General features: G+C 37.6%; 1 protein-coding gene across 1 annotated transcript in view; it reads right to left on the reverse strand.

Annotated features, from left to right (window-relative positions):
- Positions 1-21,690, reverse strand: part of LOC110441965 (leucine-rich repeat-containing protein 74B-like) — a 29,172-nt gene extending 7,482 nt beyond the window's left edge. The window contains exons 1-8 of the mRNA XM_021485291.1: positions 21,408-21,690; positions 12,894-13,104; positions 8,606-8,787; positions 6,289-6,396; positions 5,544-5,643; positions 5,092-5,138; positions 1,806-1,913; positions 1,061-1,160 (exon numbers count right to left, since the gene is read on the reverse strand). Of these exons, the coding sequence (XP_021340966.1) occupies positions 1,061-1,160; positions 1,806-1,913; positions 5,092-5,138; positions 5,544-5,643; positions 6,289-6,396; positions 8,606-8,787; positions 12,894-13,104; positions 21,408-21,425 (874 nt within the window). The 5' untranslated portion in view covers positions 21,426-21,690. The remainder of the gene's footprint in view (positions 1-1,060; positions 1,161-1,805; positions 1,914-5,091; positions 5,139-5,543; positions 5,644-6,288; positions 6,397-8,605; positions 8,788-12,893; positions 13,105-21,407) is intronic.
- Positions 21,691-22,395: the final 705 nt, after the last annotated feature.

Consider the following 22,395-nt stretch of genomic DNA (forward strand, 5'->3'; position numbering starts at 1 on the left):
CTAGGTTGTCGTCAATATGTGTCGTCCATTATCAATGTCCTTCCTAGGTTGTCGTCAACATGTGTCGTCCTTTATCAATGTCCTTCCTAGGTTGTCGTCAAGATGTGTCGTCCATTACAATGTCCTCCCTAGGTTGTCGTCAACATGTGTCGTCCTTTATCAGTGTCCTTCCTAGGTTGTTCTCAACATGTGTCGTCCTTTATCAATGTCTTTCCTAGGTTGTCGTCAATATGTGTCGTCTATTATCAGTGTCCTCCCTAGGTTGTCGTCAACATGTGTCGTCCTTTTTCAATGTCCTTCCTATCATGTCCCTCGCGACAAATGCCATTCACTATTCATTTGTAGGGATGTTTTATTTGTTCTTTCTATCAATACAATACGATCATACAGGACATTATAGCTACTACATAAATATTGTCTTGCTTTATCCTAACAATACACAACCTTTAAAGGTTTGATTGTATTGTGTTATCTTGGGAACAGGCGACGTATCCGAATATAAGATTGTGTCTACATTTGAGCACCAGTGGTAGACATTAACACAAACATAAAGCAGAACCGTACGTACTTTAGACAAACCCCTTTCAAAGCATAACACAAATTAGGACTTCTCGCTCCTTTGGATCAAGCTGGAATTTTAGGAGTGAAACGGTTGCTACGAAAAAGATATTGCTGGTTTTAATCATTTGTGCATATTTCGTCCCCTAAGACTGCGTTACATACTCATCGGGTTGTTTGTGACCAGTCTGTCTCTCAGGAATTATGAAGATCTGTCATAAGGAACGTGTAGCATACTGTTTTTCACCAAACCGTTATTAATGACCTTACTGATCAGATACTATCAGATGACGAAAATAGTGTTGTACTGTAATACACAGTATATGATGTCAACGACCAGATACGAGATGCTATGAAAAGAGCGTGATTAACTTAGTATGACGTCACATACCATCACCAGATTCTTGAGAGTAGTACTCTACTCTAATGTGTGACGTCACTTTGCAAACAGCATAACGTACCTGGCAGAAGTGATTTTACTTTGATGTATGACGTCACTCACCAGACATCACTAGATGCTCGAGAGTTGTGTTTTTATTATGACGTATGAATTCGCCGAGAACCTTGGCTCCTGTACTCGTCAGATTATTGTCAGATATGTCCTGTATGTAAAATAAATATATAACTCAGCTGAATGCTTTCAAATTTTTGGTAGGTATATACATATGGGTTTTTTCAAAGGAAAAATTAAATACCCGCTTTATGAACACCATAATAAACAAAGTATACAAGTACAGAAATTTAAATACCCTATCACTCAATAAGGAATAATCATGGTTTTGTAAAAGAGAAATCCAAATTAAATATGTATCTCATATATCACTATTCCAATTCGTTTTCACAATATTATTCAATTCCTCCAACACATGCACTTCATATCAAATTACATTTAATTACAACACTAAGATCATTTTTTTTTTTATAAAAGCGTTAAATAACTTTACACTACAACGCCATTTTACATGTTCATACGATATTTAAGAGATGTCAGGGAAAAACCTTGGAAATCCACCTGACTCTTTTAAAGTAGCAGATTAAACACATTTTGTTATGCTAAGTAAATGAACATCCCTAGTTACTTTCTCAGTAGTAGTGAAATGGACATGGCGAACAGTGATGCACAGTTTTAAGTGATGTGTAAGATGTGTGCTAAATATGATTAAAATCTGCTCAGTAATTCAGGAGGAGTAGTCTGGAGTCTACAGACAAACGGTCAATACCATGTCTCTGTATACAAATAGACTTACCAAGTGTCGTACAGATCGGTTTTCGGTGATAGCTTGTAGGAGGGAGACCAGGCCTTGTACCTCTATAGCGTTACCAACAATGTCTACATGCGTCACCGTATCGTCCAACTGAAATCACAGAAATATGTCTTTATATACACTGACTCGCCGTCGTTACCATTCAGAAGGGTGATATAGTCCTGACTACCTTCAAATATAGTTAAAACGAATACTATTGCTGTAAGTTACAACTAAAAAATACCTAAATGTAACCAAAACTGTTATTCGTACTCGAAATCGATGAAACTTGGGAAAATAAAGGAAATATTAAATGAAGACTCTTGTAAACGTGCAACATGAGGAGACTAAAACGAGGTGTTCCTTTAGAGTTAACATCTTCTGCTTCATCGACGACACCCACCATGTAAATCTTGGTCAGATCCAAGGAATGTCACGTTCTCAAGAGTAATAACCGGGGAAGTAACAACGAAACTACAAGACAGACTTATGAGTATGATTAAAAAAGGAGATATAATAGTCCCCTATGATATCATGATTGCGGCCTTAAACCTGCCCATAGCCTTCATCAACCTGCGTCAGCCTGCATCTCTCGAAAATTTGTATTATAGGTTCACTCATCATGAAACTACATGTCACAAAAGTCGAGATATTCGGAAGAAGCCCTTGTATTCTGAATCAATTGCTACAAATTAATATCGTAAGTAGGGAGATTTACAGTTACTAGAAAGAAAGGGAAAGTTCATAATCAGAAAATCGAAGTCGTCACGCGTATCGTACAGCTTGGTGGTAGGCCGTCCCTGTTGGTCATGCTGTAAGTAAATATCGAGGTAAGCAGCTGATGTAGAAGAGACTAATGTCATTCGTAGTCAATTAAAGTTCTTGCTACACATCGTCAGGATATCTTAAAGCTAAGATGAAAACATAATGAAGAATTTTTGTTCTCAATTTTGAAAAACAACAACACTTTTCAATTAAAAAATCCTCAAATGAAAACAAGTTGACCAGGAATGGGGCACTGCTTGTTTCCATGGGAATGTCGACAGTGTGGAAAACCTTGTCTTCGAACTCCACAATTATTGTGTGAACAAGTAACTCGAACATTCTCACTATTTAATCCTCAGTCTATTTCATATTGGACATCGTCGAGATTTTTTCACAAAATATGATTCAAAATGATTTACAACCATATATCTATAACGTCGGTCGCCTTTCTAAAGAATTGAAAGCTACTACAATAAAAGAGAACGCATGCGTTNATTGTCGTCCTTTATCAATGTCTTTCCTAGGTTGTCGTCAATATGTGTCGTCCATTACCAGTGTACTTCGAAGGGAGTCGCCAATATGTGTCGTTCAATATCAATGTCCTTCGTCCATTATCAATGTCCTTCCTAAGTTGTCGTCAATATGTGTCGTTAAATATCAATGTCCTTCCTAGGTTGTCGTCAATATGTGTCGTACAATATCAATGTCCTTCCTAGGTTGTCGTCAATATGTGTCGTCCATTACCAGTGTACTTCGAAGGGAGTCGCCAATATGTGTCGTTCAATATCAATGTCCTTCCTAGGTTGTTGCCAAAATGTGTCGTCCATTACCAGTGTACTTCGCAGGGAGTCGCCAATATGTGTCGTCCATTATCAATGTCCTTCCTAGGTTGTTGCCATAATGTGTCGTCCATTACCAGTGTCCTTCGCAGGGAGTCGCCAATATGTGTCGTCCATGATCAATGTCCTTCCTAGGTTGTCGTCAACATGTGTCGTCCATTATCAATGTCCTTCCAAGGTTGTCGTCAACATGTGTCGTCCATTATCAATGTCCTTCCTGGGTTGCCGTCAACATGTGTCGTCCTTTATCAATGTCCTTCCTAGGTTGTCGACAATATGTGTCGTCCATTATCAATGTCCTCCTAGGTTGTCGTCAATATGTGTGGTTCATTATCAATGTCCTTCCTAGGTAGTCGTCAATATGTGTCGTCCATTCCCAGTGTGATTCGAAGGGAGTCGCCAATATGTGTCGTTAAATATCAATGTCCTTCCTAGGTTTTCGTCAATATGTGTCGTCCATTACCAGTGTCCTTCCTAGGTTGTCGTCAACATGTGTCGGCCATTATCAATGTCCTTCCAAGGCTGTCGTCAACATGTGTCGTCCATTATCAATGTACTTCCTGGGTTGCCGTCAACATGTGTCGTCCTTTATCAATGTCCTTCCTAGGTTGTCGTCAATATGTGTCGTCCATTACCAGTGTGATTCGAAGGGAGTCGCCAATATGTGTCGTTCAATATCAATGTCCTTCCTAGGTTGTCGTCAATATGTGTCGTTCATTATCAATGTCCTTCCTAGGTTGTTGCCAAAATGTGTCGTCCATTACCAGTGTACTTCGAAGGGAGTCGCCAATATGTGTCGTTCAATATCAATGTCCTTCCTAAGTTGTCGTCAATATGTGTCGTTCATTATCAATGTCCTTACTAGGTTGTCGTCAATATGTGTCGTTCAATATCAATGTCCTTCCTAAGTTGTCGTCAATATGTGTCGTCCATTATCAATGTCCTTCCTAGGTTGTCGTCAATATGTGTCGTCCATTATCAATGTCCTTCCTAGGTTGTCGTCAACATGTGTCGTCCTTTATCAATGTCCTTTCTAGGTTGTCGTCAATATGTGTCGTCCTTTATCAGTGTCCTTCCTAGGTTGTCGTCAACATGTGTCGTCCTTTATCAATGTCCTTTCTAGGTTGTCGTCAATATGTGTCGTCCTTTATCAGTGTCCTTCCTAGGTTGTCGTCAACATGTGTCGTCCTTTATCAATGTCCTTTCTAGGTTGTCGTCAATATGTGTCGTCCTTTATCAGTGTCCTTCCTAGGTTGTTCTCAACATGTGTCGTCCTTTATCAATGTCTTTCCTAGGTTGTCGTCAATATGTGTCGTCTATTATCAGTGTCCTCCCTAGGTTGTCGTCAACATGTGTCGTCCTTTTTCAATGTCCTTCCTATCATGTCCCTCGCGACAAATGCCATTCACTATTCATTTGTAGGGATGTTTTATTTGTTCTTTCTATCAATACAATACGATCATACAGGACATTATAGCTACTACATAAATATTGTCTTGCTTTATCCTAACAATACACAACCTTTAAAGGTTTGATTGTATTGTGTTATCTTGGGAACAGGCGACGTATCCGAATATAAGATTGTGTCTACATTTGAGCACCAGTGGTAGACATTAACACAAACATAAAGCAGAACCGTACGTACTTTAGACAAACCCCTTTCAAAGCATAACACAAATTAGGACTTCTCGCTCCTTTGGATCAAGCTGGAATTTTAGGAGTGAAACGGTTGCTACGAAAAAGATATTGCTGGTTTTAATCATTTGTGCATATTTCGTCCCCTAAGACTGCGTTACATACTCATCGGGTTGTTTGTGACCAGTCTGTCTCTCAGGAATTATGAAGATCTGTCATAAGGAACGTGTAGCATACTGTTTTTCACCAAACCGTTATTAATGACCTTACTGATCAGATACTATCAGATGACGAAAATAGTGTTGTACTGTAATACACAGTATATGATGTCAACGACCAGATACGAGATGCTATGAAAAGAGCGTGATTAACTTAGTATGACGTCACATACCATCACCAGATTCTTGAGAGTAGTACTCTACTCTAATGTGTGACGTCACTTTGCAAACAGCATAACGTACCTGGCAGAAGTGATTTTACTTTGATGTATGACGTCACTCACCAGACATCACTAGATGCTCGAGAGTTGTGTTTTTATTATGACGTATGAATTCGCCGAGAACCTTGGCTCCTGTACTCGTCAGATTATTGTCAGATATGTCCTGTATGTAAAATAAATATATAACTCAGCTGAATGCTTTCAAATTTTTGGTAGGTATATACATATGGGTTTTTTCAAAGGAAAAATTAAATACCCGCTTTATGAACACCATAATAAACAAAGTATACAAGTACAGAAATTTAAATACCCTATCACTCAATAAGGAATAATCATGGTTTTGTAAAAGAGAAATCCAAATTAAATATGTATCTCATATATCACTATTCCAATTCGTTTTCACAATATTATTCAATTCCTCCAACACATGCACTTCATATCAAATTACATTTAATTACAACACTAAGATCATTTTTTTTTTTATAAAAGCGTTAAATAACTTTACACTACAACGCCATTTTACATGTTCATACGATATTTAAGAGATGTCAGGGAAAAACCTTGGAAATCCACCTGACACTTTTGAAGTAGCAGATTAAACACATTTTGTTATGCTAAGTAAATGAACATCCCTAGTTACTTTCTCAGTAGTAGTGAAATCGACATGGCGAACAGTGATGCACAGTTTTAAGTGATGTGTAAGATGTGTGCTAAATATGATTAAAATCTGCTCAGTAATTCAGGAGGAGTAGTCTGGAGTCTACAGACAAACGGTCAATACCATGTCTCTGTATACAAATAGACTTACCAAGTGTCGTACAGATCGGTTTTCGGTGATAGCTTGTAGGAGGGAGACCAGGCCTTGTACCTCTATAGCGTTACCAACAATGTCTACATGCGTCACCGTATCGTCCAACTGAAATCACAGAAATATGTCTTTATATACACTGACTCGCCGTCGTTACCATTCAGAAGGGTGATATAGTCCTGACTACCTTCAAATATAGTTAAAACGAATACTATTGCTGTAAGTTACAACTAAAAAATACCTAAATGTAACCAAAACTGTTATTCGTACTCGAAATCGATGAAACTTGGGAAAATAAAGGAAATATTAAATGAAGACTCTTGTAAACGTGCAACATGAGGAGACTAAAACGAGGTGTTCCTTTAGAGTTAACATCTTCTGCTTCATCGACGACACCCACCATGTAAATCTTGGTCAGATCCAAGGAATGTCACGTTCTCAAGAGTAATAACCGGGGAAGTAACAACGAAACTACAAGACAGACTTATGAGTATGATTAAAAAAGGAGATATAATAGTCCCCTATGATATCATGATTGCGGCCTTAAACCTGCCCATAGCCTTCATCAACCTGCGTCAGCCTGCATCTCTCGAAAATTTGTATTATAGGTTCACTCATCATGAAACTACATGTCACAAAAGTCGAGATATTCGGAAGAAGCCCTTGTATTCTGAATCAATTGCTACAAATTAATATCGTAAGTAGGGAGATTTACAGTTACTAGAAAGAAAGGGAAAGTTCATAATCAGAAAATCGAAGTCGTCACGCTATCGTACAGCTTGGTGGTAGGCCGTCCCTGTTGGTCATGCTGTAAGTAAATATCGAGGTAAGCAGCTGATGTAGAAGAGACTAATGTCATTCGTAGTCAATTAAAGTTCTTGCTACACATCGTCAGGATATCTTAAAGCTAAGATGAAAACATAATGAAGAATTTTTGTTCTCAATTTTGAAAAAACCCAACACTTTTCAATTAAAAAATCCTCAAATGAAAACAAGTTGACCAGGAATGGGGCACTGCTTGTTTCCATGGGAATGTCGACAGTGTGGAAAACCTTGTCTTCGAACTCCACAATTATTGTGTGAACAAGTAACTCGAACATTCTCACTATTTAATCCTCAGTCTATTTCATATTGGACATCGTCGAGATTTTTTCACAAAATATGATTCAAAATGATTTACAACCATATATCTATAACGTCGGTCGCCTTTCTAAAGAATTGAAAGCTACTACAATAAAAGAGAACGCATGCGTTTGGTATGGTGACTTGTAGTGTATGGAGCAGGACATTCAACTATTCTGATAGAAGAATGGTTCTTGAGGTAAAGTTCTTTAAGATTGATTAAAAGATCTTCAGGGATATTTAAAATCCACAGTCCATTAATTCTACTTGTGGAGTATACAATGTCATAACACATTATTTCCACTTGTGGAGTATACATGTACAATGTCACAACATGTTTAACACTGATTAAATGGTATTTGAGTGCGCTAAGATAAGTACGCGTACAGTATTACTGTACAGATAAATGTTTAGACAGCATATTATATTGGTGAACAGTCATACGTCAATATGTATACTAAATAACATTAAAACATGCCAATGACACTAGAACCCTGAACCAAAGACATACTTAAACACCTGCATGCTCGATCATTGAAATTACTCGAAAGTACACAAAAGGCAACATCTTTGTGAAATTTAAATGTCGGGCCCGTAACTGCATGATTTACCGACCTTGTATATAAACAGTGGTTGATATCGGCGTATGGGATTAAAACGAGCTGTTAAGACATTTTTTTAATACAAGGACTCTAGAAGGGCAAGCTGGTTTCATTATGACCCCTAACGTTGTTGTGTGTGTGTTGGTGGGTGGGTAGGGGCTAGGGTGATTGGGGTTTAACAAGTAAACACAAACAAAGATAATTCCATTAGTTTAAGGACGTTGTTGGTATTATGTTAATGATATGATATTTATCGACATAGTTTAATATCCCGTGCCGTTCTATATCTGTGTGTGTTAGTGTGTAATTACTGGTATATACATACCGATATTATCAGGTGTAATATTGACAGGTAGCGGTATAAACCTCACTTTTGTCTCCACCAGGATGTAGTTTTTAATGACACCCACTGGCAAGTGGTTGTCAAAACACAAACTGATTGAATCTGACAAACATTTGATAATTACGAGCCAGCAAAATACATTTGTACATGAATGCTTTACTGGGTAAATACGACATACCTCTCAGCTGGTCTAGAGCAATCTAGATTTAAGTATAGGACTATAATCTAGATATCATCTCCAACAATTTACCATTAGTGGGGCGGACAGCGCCTTTGCGCCGTTTGGTCCTAGATTGTAGTGACGTATGACGAGGGAACTGCTGGATGGCGCCCGGAGGTAGGCGCTGACAGGTACAACATGACATCGAGCGCATTCTCTTTTGTATATTTCCTTCTTAACTTCCGATTGTTCCAATTTTTTCTTTTTCCTTTCTGAATCAGAAAAAAATAGATTCCATGTCCAAACAAACATCAAGTGGGAAGTACATATATAGTCAGAGCTGATCTCGTGTTATCGATAACATTACTTAAGAACATATAAAAACTCTTATCCTCACTAGGATTCATCAGTTTGGAAATATGCAATACCAAAATGTTACTTTCTACACAAACAACTGGTCCCTTTTTCATAAAAAAAACCTCTGCTAATATTAATTTGCAGTAAAATTAGCTCAATTCGAACAGATTGAAATCGATACCGCATACCTAATACATGTACCATAACATGTTAACAACCGTCGTCCCATGTCATTAAGTGATAAACATGTTTGCGTATATACAACACAAATAGGGTCAATATACTGACATATCATTTGTATGTGGTACATGTATTTGTTGTGCCCCCCCCCCTCGAAAAAATGGGGGGGGGGGGCAAGTTAAAAATTTACTAATTACGCCAACAATGCATACATGATGCACAAAAACGAGGCATCATCATCGTAGCCAAATAGTGACGACATGGAGAACATTCATGTCGGAAAAAATACAGTGCGATATATAATAATTTGAGGATGAAGGATTATAGACTTTTATTGAAAAATAAAAAAATAACTAAATTGAAAAGTCGGAGATACGTGAATAACAATGGGAGAAAAGCTTCACCAAAATGGAGTCGAGTTTCCTCAGCAAGAAAAGGCTGTCCAATATGCTGATAATCCTGTAGTCGGGAGTTAGCCATTGTTCAGAGTAAAAATGACATATAATTCCATGAATGACACATGTTGTAATACAGTTGACACAAAATACACTTGTTACCCTGTTTTAACACCAAACAGCTGTGGTATGTACACAATGTGATATGTTGATACTATATCCCTATAGCTGCTACTTTACGGTAAACAAGGGTACACGTATAAAGACACAACGCGTTACAGTCTCAACTCGGAAGACGTTTATATCCAGCCAGTAGACGTCTTTATACAAACGAGACGGTAGAATCACCACACGGAAACGTCTTTATACACAAGACGCTAAAGTATCTTACCGGAAGACGTCTATAGACACAAAGCGGTACAGTCACCACACGGAAACGTCTTTATACACCAGACGCTACAGTATCTTACCGGAAGACGTCTTAACAGACACAAGACTTTGAGGTCTTCATAATATAAACGTCTATATAAAACACAGGACACTACAGTCTCCACAAGGTAGACGTCTATAGACACAAGACGTTACAGTCTCCACACGGTAAACGTCTATAGACACGAGACGTTATAACCTTCACACGGTAAACTTCGATAGACACCATACGTTACAGTCTCCACACGGTAAACGTCTATAAACAAAAGACGCTACAGTCTCCACATGGTAAACGTATATAGACACAAGACGTTACAGTCTACACACGGTAAACGTCTATAGACACAAGACATTACAGTCTCCGCACGGTAAACGTCTATAGACACAAGACGTTACAGTCTCCGCACGGTAACCGTCTATAGACACAAGACGTTACAGTCTCAACACGGTAAACGTCTATAGACACGAGACGTTATAACCTTCACACGGTAAACTTCGATAGACCCCATACGGTACAGTCTCCACACGGTAAACGTCTATAAACAAAAGACGCTACAGTCTCCACACGGTAAACGTCTATAGTCATAAGACGTTACAGTCTCCACACTGTAAACTCCTATAGACATAAGACGTTACAGTCCCCACACGGTAAACGCCTATAGACATAAGACGTTACAGTCTCCACAAGGTAAACGCCTATAGACATAAGACGTTACAGTCTCCAGACGGTAAACGCCTATAGACATAAGACGTTACAGTCTCCACACGGTAAACGTCTATAAATAAAAGACGCTACAGTCTCCGCACGGTAAACGTCTATAGCCACAAGACGTTACAGTCTCCACACGGTAAACGTCTATAAACACAAGACGCTACAGTCTCCACACGGTAAACGTCTATAGTCATAAGACGTTACAGTCTCCACACTGTAAACTCCTATAGACATAAGACGTTACAGTCCCCACACGGAAAACGTCTATAGACACGAGACGTTATAACCTTCACACAGTAAACTTCGATAGACACCATACGGTACAGTCTCCACACGCTAAACGTCTATAAATAAAAGACGCTACAGTCTCCCCACGGTAACCGTCTATAGACAAAAGACGTTACAGTCTCTGCACGGTAAACGTCTATAGACACAAGACGTTACAGTCACCACACGGTAAACGTCTATAGACATAAGATGTTACAGTCTCCACACGGTAAACGTCTATGGACATAAGATGTTACAGTCTCCACACGGTAAACGTCTATGGACATAAGATGTTACAGTCTCCACACGGTAAACGTCTATGGACATAAGATGTTACAGTCTCCACACGGTAAACGTCTATAGACACGAGACGTCATAACCTTCACACGTTAAACGTCTAAATAGACACAATATGTTGCAGTCTCTACACTGTCAATGTCTGTAGACACAAGGCATTGTAGACGCTAGTGTCCACAAGGTAAACGGCTACGGACACAAGGTGTTATATGCTCTTAGTGTTAATAGCCTCCCCTCAGTACACATCTAGGTTGAAAGTTACGCTGCTACATCCTTAGTAGTGACACTTTTGATCTGACACAGTAGACCTTATCAAACACGCTCATCATATTGAGGCACAGTAGCGTTATACTGGCTTAAAGCACGCAGTCATAATTATTTGTATTCATACATCGTTAAAGCGTGTAGAACTATCCGGTCGTACTCCCAGCGGAGTGTATTTGCTTTCCAATGATCTTAAGCACTCTGCACACATAATTAAAGGACCGTATTTGGATCAATTAGCCTATCACAGGTAGAATAATGCCAGGCTCCTTGTTTGAAAAGGGAACCGGTATTGATTTAAAGTCTTCATTGGTAAACCCTATTCAAATATGATGAAAAGAAAGTCAACACTCCATGGATATCAGCTACCTCGATTTTACATGTGTTGTCCGTGTCATATTCTGAGTATGTGTTTTTAAATACCATATTGCTAGAATATATAAAAACTTTCTATAGGCACACTAATCAAATAGAAGAAAAACACTTCAAACGCTAAGTCTGTAAAAACTGGATGTTGTTGTAGGCACCGAATGTAAGAGGAGACCAGACGAACTACTTAGACGGGGTGTTATAATGATATCAAAATAAAATCTTTATATTTATATCACACTAAGCTTATCGTTTGGATACATCTCAATGTATAAAAGAAACATTAAGCCGTCTATAATAGGACGCAGATTTTACTACCATATCTATTACCAGTATGGACACATATATTGGAGTCTTGATAATCCGACCACCATCATTCACAGCACAGTATGCTTGATTTACAGGGACAACAAACGACCATTCCATTCTGTAACTTACACGTAAAAGGAGGGCAGGATATACCATGCGATATATGTGTGATCAATGATTTTGTAACTGCTTTAGAGGCGAAGGGTACATGACATTCACAATGGTAAAGTTATATCATAATCGCTTTTGATATTCCATCTGTTTATCAACATTGTGACACCAATATTTAGCGTTAACGCCGTTATCACGTGCACAGCCGGCCGCTAGTGTTATTCGGTGACACCAGCAGTTGGCGCCATATAGATAAAGAGTAAAAACAGCAACGAAGTGTTGGTGGCAGAACATGCTATTTGGTAAAAAAAAAATCTCACATGTAGCTTTACAACTTGATTATATTTTTGTTCCTCCAAAATTAGTTATGCTTAGTTTTGTGTATGCTGCTTGAAATATTGCGTTTAGATAATTTGACAGTTGATTGAATTTGTTTATTATAATGATAATGTACGCAAGCATTTCTACTCGAATATTTTTATAAGAATGTCCTACTTTTATACAATTACTAACAAATATTATCTGAAACAGGGACATACGTCTTGAGGGGGAGGGTGGGGGGTTACTAAATATCATTTTACACGGGAAAGTAACATTTCGCATTCGTAGTGCTTCGTACCACCGGGCCTTAGGGTGAACACCTGAGAAAGTTACACACCATTCAAGCCTATATATGACGCCATTTTACCGTTATCGTTGATGACGTGGTCGCCCTGGAACTTCCCTAAGGTTTCCTCATCCTCATCGTTTCGTGGTAGCTCTGTTAAGTAGAGGTCAGACTGCCCACTCCCTAGTCTGGTTCGTGACAAAACGCCCATAGATCCTCCAGACATGACGGATCTGGCACCGAATGCTGGCGAACCTTCGGTCCTCCTGTGTCCAGGGACCACGGTCCGGGCCTGCCGGACAAAACGTTCACCCTTAGTAAGCAACTCAGTTTATCACCTCATTATCTACCGTCATCTTAAAAGTCTCGCAAAGGGGTTTTTAAACAACAATGGGGGTCAATACAATCAAACAGCCTATAAGTTTGGTTTACATTTTATTTTCTCTTCAAGAAAACATAGTTCCCTCGGTCTTCTCTCTCGGGGGAAAAACCCTGCAAGTACTATATTTGCAACCGAAAAAAAGAAAGGATAATAACTTATTGTAGTAAAAGTGGATATACAAATATTCAATGCCGAGCAGACAGTCAATGGTAACACAGGGGTATAGGGTATAGATAATAAAAGGCTTACACACATGAAGGGACACCTCAGTTAAACTATATTATATATTGTTGTGACGCAACAAATAATAGTAAAACATACATTGTATAATCCAAATATGGTTTTTGACTGTTGATTCGCTGATACCATATGATATATAGGTGATTTACCAACATAGCATATACATGTACATATCTGTTTACTGTTAGAAAACAGAATTATAATACAGAAGTAATTAATACCACTCCCTTGAGTAATGGAATTCACATTTTTTATAAAACATTTAAGACCTTTTCGTCCATAAAGAGTATTTTATTCTGCCATATCTGTCTCTGAAGAAGAATGTCTGGAGAAGAAAATCGATGAAACGTTTATCAATTTGACCCCTTTTGGCAAAACCCCTCAGACCCCTTTGGAGGTCAGATCCACAATAGAACAGTTGTTGTCCGAAGTTTCGGCAATATCATGGTCTACTCTCTAAGACCAGATTCTGTTGCATATCATAGAATATGAGCAATTTGTAGATTGTTGTGAGAAAACTTTCATCAGGTCGTTTGTCAAATTTTCTCACAACCGCATTTTCCCAAGATTTTGGATAAGAAAGACAAGTTTGAAAAAGGGTCAATTCTTCTTCTTTTTATATCCTTGCATATTTCTTCAATAGCAGGGAGAAGGAAGGCTATTTTGAAAAAAAGAGCTAATGCATGAAAGAGAAAGCAGATAGTTTACACACAATTTCGGAAGATAGTTCGGACGGATTTGCATTCTCATGTCAATATCAACTGTAGAAATGATTTTACCAAAGACGAACATAAAACAACAAAAAGGGATAGCATCCTTAAAATTCTATAATTGAAACACTATGCCAAAAAGGAACTACTCTGCACCATACAGCTGTCTCTCACGTGTTAATCGGCACGAGGCTATTTCCCTCTATGGGGTGGCAAGCTGATCTTTCCCGGCTTAAACGGGAGACAGACATGTGAAGGATGGGAGAATATAAGACTCCTTCATGCTCAGTGGTGTAGGATAGGGAAATTCCACCCGAGGGTTTTGCCAAATTTGAAAATCCTTGGGCACGAAAAGGTATTTTTCTCTCATTCCAACCACAAGAATAAGCTCAGAAACCATGAAAATGCGTTTGGACTGGCCACCATTTTGAAAATATCAATTTCCCATCAGAGCTTTTTAGACGAGAACATAATTCTAACGTGTACGGTAAATATTTCATAAAAGGTTCTTAATTTCATCACGTTGCCTTTTCCACATTGCGGCATCGGAGAGCTCCAAATTCGTGACGTCACGTCATTGTCGAGCCATTGTGACGTCACGTCATGTGAAATGGGGTGTAAGATAGAAATTTCCTACACCCCTTTCTTACCCTGGTCTAATAGAATCTTCCCCTGCCCTGAGGGTGTGACAGAGAAATTTCCAACCCGAGGGGTCATGTTTTTTGGTTGTCTAACCCGAGGCTCTGCCGAGGGTTAGACATCCAAAAAAAGAACCCCGAGGCTTGGAGATTACTCTGTTACACCCTCAAGGTAGGGGATGATTATTTTTCTCCCATCCTTTTATTTCAGTCACAACTTAATCAACAGTAGTCTGCCATGTTTTTAAACAAAATCACATGTGGGGTATGCATATCGTCATTCCCTTTTGATGACGTCACAATTACCGATGACGCATTTTCATGACGTCACAATTGAACACGTGCTAATCGGCACGAGGCTATCTCCCCCTAGGGGGTGACAAGCCGATCTTTCCCGGCTAAAACGGGAAACACGCCTGTGAAGGGTGGCAGAAAGCTCAATCTTACACACAGGGAAAAAACTTTGTAGACATAATTTATAGATATGATATTGTTTGTATTACCGAATGCTGGATTACAGATACTGATGTTATTGAGCTAGATGGGTACTGTACATACATTTTTCCTAGACCTACTGGGAAAGGAGGCGGAGTTGTAATTTTACACAAGAGCTATTTAAAAAATGTGTTTTGTTTAGTTGAAAATATTGTATATTTTGGTAAAACTAAGCTAAAATGTACATGTGTATGATGAAAAGTCTGTATTTTTGTGTTTTTGCTATTTCCCGCCAGAAAATAGTGTTTTTTTATATTAAATGTGATGTTGACATTTTTATTACTCTTGAAGAGTCAATTAGCCGTTACAAAACAAATAGAAATCTATATGTTACCGGCGACTTTATTGCTAGAACAGGAACTAGACCGGATTTCATAGTAAATGATGGCCTTAATAATGATACGTTAGATTTTATGTATTTCAGTAATGATTTAAATATTCAGAATCGTAGTAATATGGATAAATATGTGAATACTTATGGCAGAAAACTACTTACATTGTGTAAAAATACGAATATGCGTATAGTTAATGGTCGTCATACATGTGACAAAGACGGAAGTCTTACATTTTGTAGTAACAACGGCACGAGCCTGATTGATTACTTCTTAGTTGATTGTGATTATATTTCTAATGTTATAAACTTTGGTACGGGCGAGTTCAATACTCTTTCTGACCATTCATCATTGTATTTCTCCTTCAATATCAGTACATATAGCAATAATATTACTGATGACCAAAACGGTGCTTCATGTACAGGTAAGACATGTACAGGTAAGGCATGTACAGGTAAGACGTGTACAGGTAAGGCATGTACAGGTAAGACATGTACAGGTAAGGTATGTACAGGTAAGGCATGTACAGGTAAGACATGTACAGGTAAGGCATGTACAGGTAAGACATGTACAGGTAAGACATGTAAAAATGTAAGGTGGAACAGAGATAATACAGATAAAATATGTAATGGTCTTAATGTAATAATTGAAGAACTCCTTGATATATGTGATATGCCTTTGGGTACTCATGAAGACCTTGATATATGTGTAGCAAACTTTTGTGGTGATATAAATGACTTATTTTACCTAACTGTGACGTTAAAATTGCTAAAAGTACGTCACGCTATCCCCGTCAACATAAGGTGGAGAAAGAGGACAAACCGTGGTTTACTGATGAATGTAAAATTAAATATAATGAGTATAAAAATGTATTGTTTAATCTTAATGTTTCTAAATCCTGTGAGAATCATGCTGTTCTTATAAGTAAAACACGGGCTTACAAAAAGTTGGAATATAGACTCAAACGACAATATAAACGACAAGAAGGTGATATGGTCGAGTTTCTCAGAAAGAACAATCCGAAGAAGTTTTATACATATTTTTCAAAGCGTAAAAACAGTGTATCCCAACCACAAATTAATATCAATGATTTTTTAGAATATTTCAAAAGTGTTAGTAGTAACACTGGTGATATTGATGCTACTACTCAGGACTTTTATGATAACATTGATTTAACAATATTTGAAGAATTAGATAAACCATTTACAGAAGATGAGGTACATATCGCAATTAGAAATTTGAAGAGAGATAAAAGCTGAAGTGAAGATTTAATCTTAAATGAACTTTTCGTAGATTATAAAGACATTTTAACCCCTTGTATAACGAAGCTTTTCAGACGAATATTTGAATCGGGTCTTTTTCCGGAAGTGTGGTCACGTGGCTGCATTGTTCCAGTACACACAAAAAGGTGATATTAATGATGTTGGTAATTATAGAGGAATTACTCTTGTCAGTTGTATGGGCAAACTTTTTACTGCAGTTTTAAACAGAAGACTTAACAGTGGGACAAAGAAAATTCAATTATTACTGATGCCCTGTTTGGTTTTAAAGCTGGTCACTCAACTGTAGATGCTATATTCGTACTTCAGTCATTAATTAATAGATCTCTAAGTTAAAAAAAAAAGGTATATTGCTTTGTAGATTACAAAAAGGCTTTTGACCTTATTGATAGAGGGAAATTGTGGTGTAAACTCGTTAAACACGGAGTTCAAGGTAAATTGTTAAAGATTATACAATCCTTTTATGAAAATGTTAAATCCTGTGTTAAATACAACTGTCGTATTTCAGAATATTTTTCGAGCAGAATCGGTCTTTTCCAAGGAGAAGTTCTCTCACCAATTTTATACAGATTATTTGTCAATGACTGTGAAATTAATTTTATCAGAGAAAATTGTCAACCAGTTGAAATTGGTATGATATCCTTATTTTTACTTATGTACGCAGATGACACAGTTCTTATTGCAGAAACACCGCATGCTCTACAATCTATGTTAGATGCTTTATGTTTGTATAATAATGAATGGAAGCTTACTCTTAATACAGATAAAACTATGTAAGCAGTGGATGACCTTGTATATTACGAATTAGGTAGACTTCCAATGTATATATTGTTCGGAAAATGAAAATATTAAAATACTGGGTTAAAGTGAAAGAAACAGACAATTGTATTATTGAAAGCATGTTATGATTGGATTATAAATATACACTCAGAATTGAATAAGTTAGGATTAGGGTATTTATGGAATAACTGCTATGAAAGTAAGATTGTGTACAAGTTAATAAAGCACAAATTTTATGATATACATGTACAAGAAAATTTGTCTAAAATACAGAAGCATTAAGTAGATAATTTTGGTCTGCAATACTACCTCAAAAACCTATTGATCAGTTGTATCAGAACAGTATTTCATGTATTCGCTTAAGCGCCCACAAGCTCAATATTGAAAGTGGAAGATACAATAATTTAGCTAGGTCCAATAGAGTTTGTACATTATGTGATACTCATGATATTGAGGATGAGTTTCACTTCATCCTTAAGTGTCCTATTTATGCAGATTTACGGGTGAGATGCCTAAAGCCATATTATTTTAGTCATCCCAGTGTATTTAAACTTGTTCAAATTGGTCAGTGCTAATAATGTAAAAGATTTGTGTAATCTTGGTAAATATATAAGATTTGCTATTAAGAAGCGCTCTCAGTCATTATATATATAGTATTATCACATACAATTATCACTCTCCCGTACATCATTTCTCTGTTTAACCTGGTAATATGTATTGGTATTGTGTTTTGTATCTCAGAAGTCGTATACGTAAGGCTAACAGAATAAACTAGTTGAATTAATTGAATTGAAGTGTGGCAGAAAGCTCAATCTGACACACAGGGAAATGAGAAAAAAACTGTTCTCTCACCCTTAACAGGTGGGTCTCCCTTTTAAGCCAGAAAAAGATCACCTTGTCACAACCTGGTGGTAGATAGTCTCGTGCAGAATGGCGCGATCTAAATCATAACAATAACAGTATGTCGCGTCATCAATGCATTAATGTCACGTCAACATTAGCAGATCATGGATGGTGACTCTGGTTTTGGTGCGAAAACATGCAATGAACACTTAAGTTTCATTCAATCACCGCTTGTTGGCAGATTTGTGTGTGAAACAGGATCGGAGAAAAACAATCATCCCCTACCTTGAGGGTGTGACAAAGAAATCTCTAATCCTCTGGATGATATTCAAACTTCAGGCCAGGGAAAAATATCTCTGTCTTACCCTAGGGTAAAGATTGGGGGATTCCCCTGTCATAACAATCGCATGACGTCACGACAATGAAGATAACTCTGACCTACTGGAAATTATGAAATTCACGTTTGCATCTCACGAAAATTAGCCGCGGGCTAGACATTTAAGAATCCTATACCTTAAGCTTGCGTTGAGATGTTTTTTCTTACCTCCGAGGTGGGGAAAGATTATATTACTCTTTTCCTTATCAAAAATGTAAATCTACCTGTGAAATGTGGGAGGACCGTGCTTTTTATGGAAATGGGGAGACGATGAAATTATAGTCCCTTTACTATATCCTGATATTTCTAGCAGGTTCACATATGCCACACCCCACTTTTTTGCTTTTACTGCAAAACCTAAATATTGTGCTGACGATCTTAAAAGTTCATGTGCTGTCTCTTGACCTCCTCCCAATACCTTCTATATAATTATACACGTATCTGTCAAGTGATTATAACTATCTCCATGCTGTGAAGCTCTGTTTGCTTAATGTCTCATCAATTCTCCAACAAAATAACACCAAAACATTTGTGATTGGCGAAAAATTGGCTCACTTTTTAGGAAGTGCCGCAATTTTGTATTCATATTCTTAAAAATTTGGAAAAAACTTCTTACTGAAGAGTATTCAAATACAAGGTAGTATATTAATGACTGCCCTGACATGAAGTTAATGCTATATATACATGACGTTATCGGATAATTAAATGTACCGAGTTGTTTGGATTTGTACTTTTACACATGAATGTAAGACTACATGTAATACGATGTATAGTTATATGGAGCATTGGCTAAATTACTCGTCACAAAGTCTTTAGACATGTCCTGGTGCGAGAATTGGACTGACGTGCATATGGAGCAGGTTAAGTATTAAAATAGAGATGTAAACATTACATAACAGGTTTAGCGACTAAACTACGGAAGAACAACTCGAGGTATTATAACAAAATATAATGTTTGGAATGTTTCACCCTGTAATGTCATGCACATCCGAGTTTATGTCGCTACACCTACAATGACATATACATCCGAGTTTATGCCGCTACGCGTACGCCTGTAACGACATATATATCCGAGTTTATGTCGCTATGCCTGTAATGACATATACATATCCGAGTTTATGCCGCTACGCGTGTAATGACATATACATATCCGAGTTTATGCCGCTACGCCTGTAACGACATCTATATCCGAGTTTATGTCGCTATGCCTGTAATGACATATACATCCGAGTTTATGCCGCTACGCGTACGCCTGTAACGGCATCTATTTCCGAGTTTATGCTGCTACGCCTGTGATGACATATTTGGAATGCAAATTTTATGAGGATTTTAGGCATGAATATATTAAACCTTATTTTTACAAACGACCAAGTGTTTTCAAGTTAATAGAACTGTTCAATACCAAAATCGTTAAAGATCTAAATAACCTAGGCAAATTTTTGCATTTAAGTACAAAACGACGAAATAATATTGTTTAACTAAATATAATACTGCATGTTCTGTATGTTATACCCACATACAGGTATATTGTGTTTTAATAATCTATGTTATGCATTGTACACTATTGCATCCACTGTAATGTGTGTTATACATTGTGATATCTTGTACATATGTATGTCTACTCTCCGATGTGTTATACATTGTGATAGCTTGTATATATGTATGTCTACTCTCCGATGTGTTGTAAACATAAGGAAATAAAGAATCTGAATCTGAATCTGACAATCAATCAGTGTTGTTCCGCTGCGCCTGCAACAGCATGATATTAGTTTTTAAATCAATTTTTAATTTGCTACGCCACCGGTGTCATGTACAGCTGATTATGTTGATATGTGTAATGTTATGACCATTCGTTTTTAAGTCGCTGCTTATATTTTAATGTGACTATAAATACAATATATTTGAATGTCATTTATATCCTTCATTTGGTTTTGTTAACTGACATACTAACTACTCCGAGTGTATATTTTATATCTGCACAAACATCTCCCAGAATGCATTTTTGTTTACGTAGTGATCATTCCTCTGTTGCATTACATAGGGTGGGAAACCTCAGACCTAAATAGGTTTGTTTCTGACACCTAGTTCACATTTTATAGATTTTCTGATTTGTTAGAAAATTATGAGAATACGAAAATGTTTTTTGTGTTAACCTGGATATGTTAACCACAAATCATGGTACAATGTTACCAGCGACGATTATCTTGTGCATCCCGTGTTTTCTATGCAAGTGATCCGTATACTTCACTTAACTATGATAGCATGGCTGTTAGATACATGTACTACTTCCTTGTCTCAAAGCCATGCATTCTGGGAGATATTTGTGAAGCTTCGTATACGTATACTGCTGTTTTGGTGTAACGTTGCCGATCGGATCCGAAAAAAACACGCTTGCCATATATCATAAGAAAACGAAATTAAATATTATACGGGTTATACATTTAACGATCTTAAACTCATCCTTTATCTTACATGTCTTCATATAAACGTATCCACAGTGCCCTTGAATTAACACCTACCTGCTGTGACGTAGTCATTTGATATTTTCTTCAAAACAACTAGACTTGTCGGACGTGTTTAAACCTTCTCCTTGACATCCTAGGAAAATGTGTCTTGTTTAACTGTAAAACTGATGTGTTCGTCAAACGGTTAACTCTGTCTATCTCAATCTACCTGACATTCCTCAATACATAGGTATAGGTGACGTATTATTCATGAAACCGTTGTCGATCTTCCAATTGTCAGTTTAAACCCCTCTCAATTCATATCAAGGATTTGCAAGAAGGCTCCCTGTTGATTTATGCAGCTATACACATAACCTATTAAATAGGTAAACGTGCTGTCTGTGGTAGGCAGTTCAACTGTGTCCTTGTATTGAAAAATGTTAGTGTATCGATATTAATCCATGATTCAATTTGTATTCAGACACTGACGCGACTATGGTGGCTTTTATATGACATTTCGTCTTTTCGCTTTATCCCCCGCGAAAAGACGCCAATTAAGCGACAGAACGAAATAACAAACACCCGTCAAAGCGGCGAAAAGACGAAAAGACGATAAACCGCCATAGCGAAATAATGAAAAAAAGCCAGGCCGAAATAAAAATAACGCCAAGGCGTACATTATAGAAATAAAATGGCATACTTTCTCCGTCCTTTTGACGTTATTTCGTTAATTAGCTTTGGTGGTTTTTCGTGTTTCGGCTTTGGCGGGCTTTCGTCTTTTCGTCTTTTCGCCGCTTTGGCGGGTGTTCGTCTTTTCGTTATTTCGCCGCTTTGGCGGGTGTTCGTCTTTTCGTCTTTTCGCCGCTTTGGCGGGTGTTCGTCTTTCGTTATTTCGCCGCTTTGGCGGGTGTTCGTCTTTTCGTTATTTCGCCGCTTTGGCGGGTGTTCGTCTTTTCGTTATTTTGTTTTGTCGCTTGACGACTTTTCGCTAGGGACAAAGCGAATAGACTAAATGTCTTATGTAAGCAGCTATACACGACATCATTACTGTTAAATTTGAAGT

Source organism: Mizuhopecten yessoensis, unplaced genomic scaffold, assembly GCF_002113885.1.
Source record: "Mizuhopecten yessoensis strain PY_sf001 unplaced genomic scaffold, ASM211388v2 scaffold716179, whole genome shotgun sequence".
In the NCBI taxonomy this organism is placed as follows: Eukaryota; Metazoa; Mollusca; class Bivalvia; order Pectinida; family Pectinidae; genus Mizuhopecten; species Mizuhopecten yessoensis.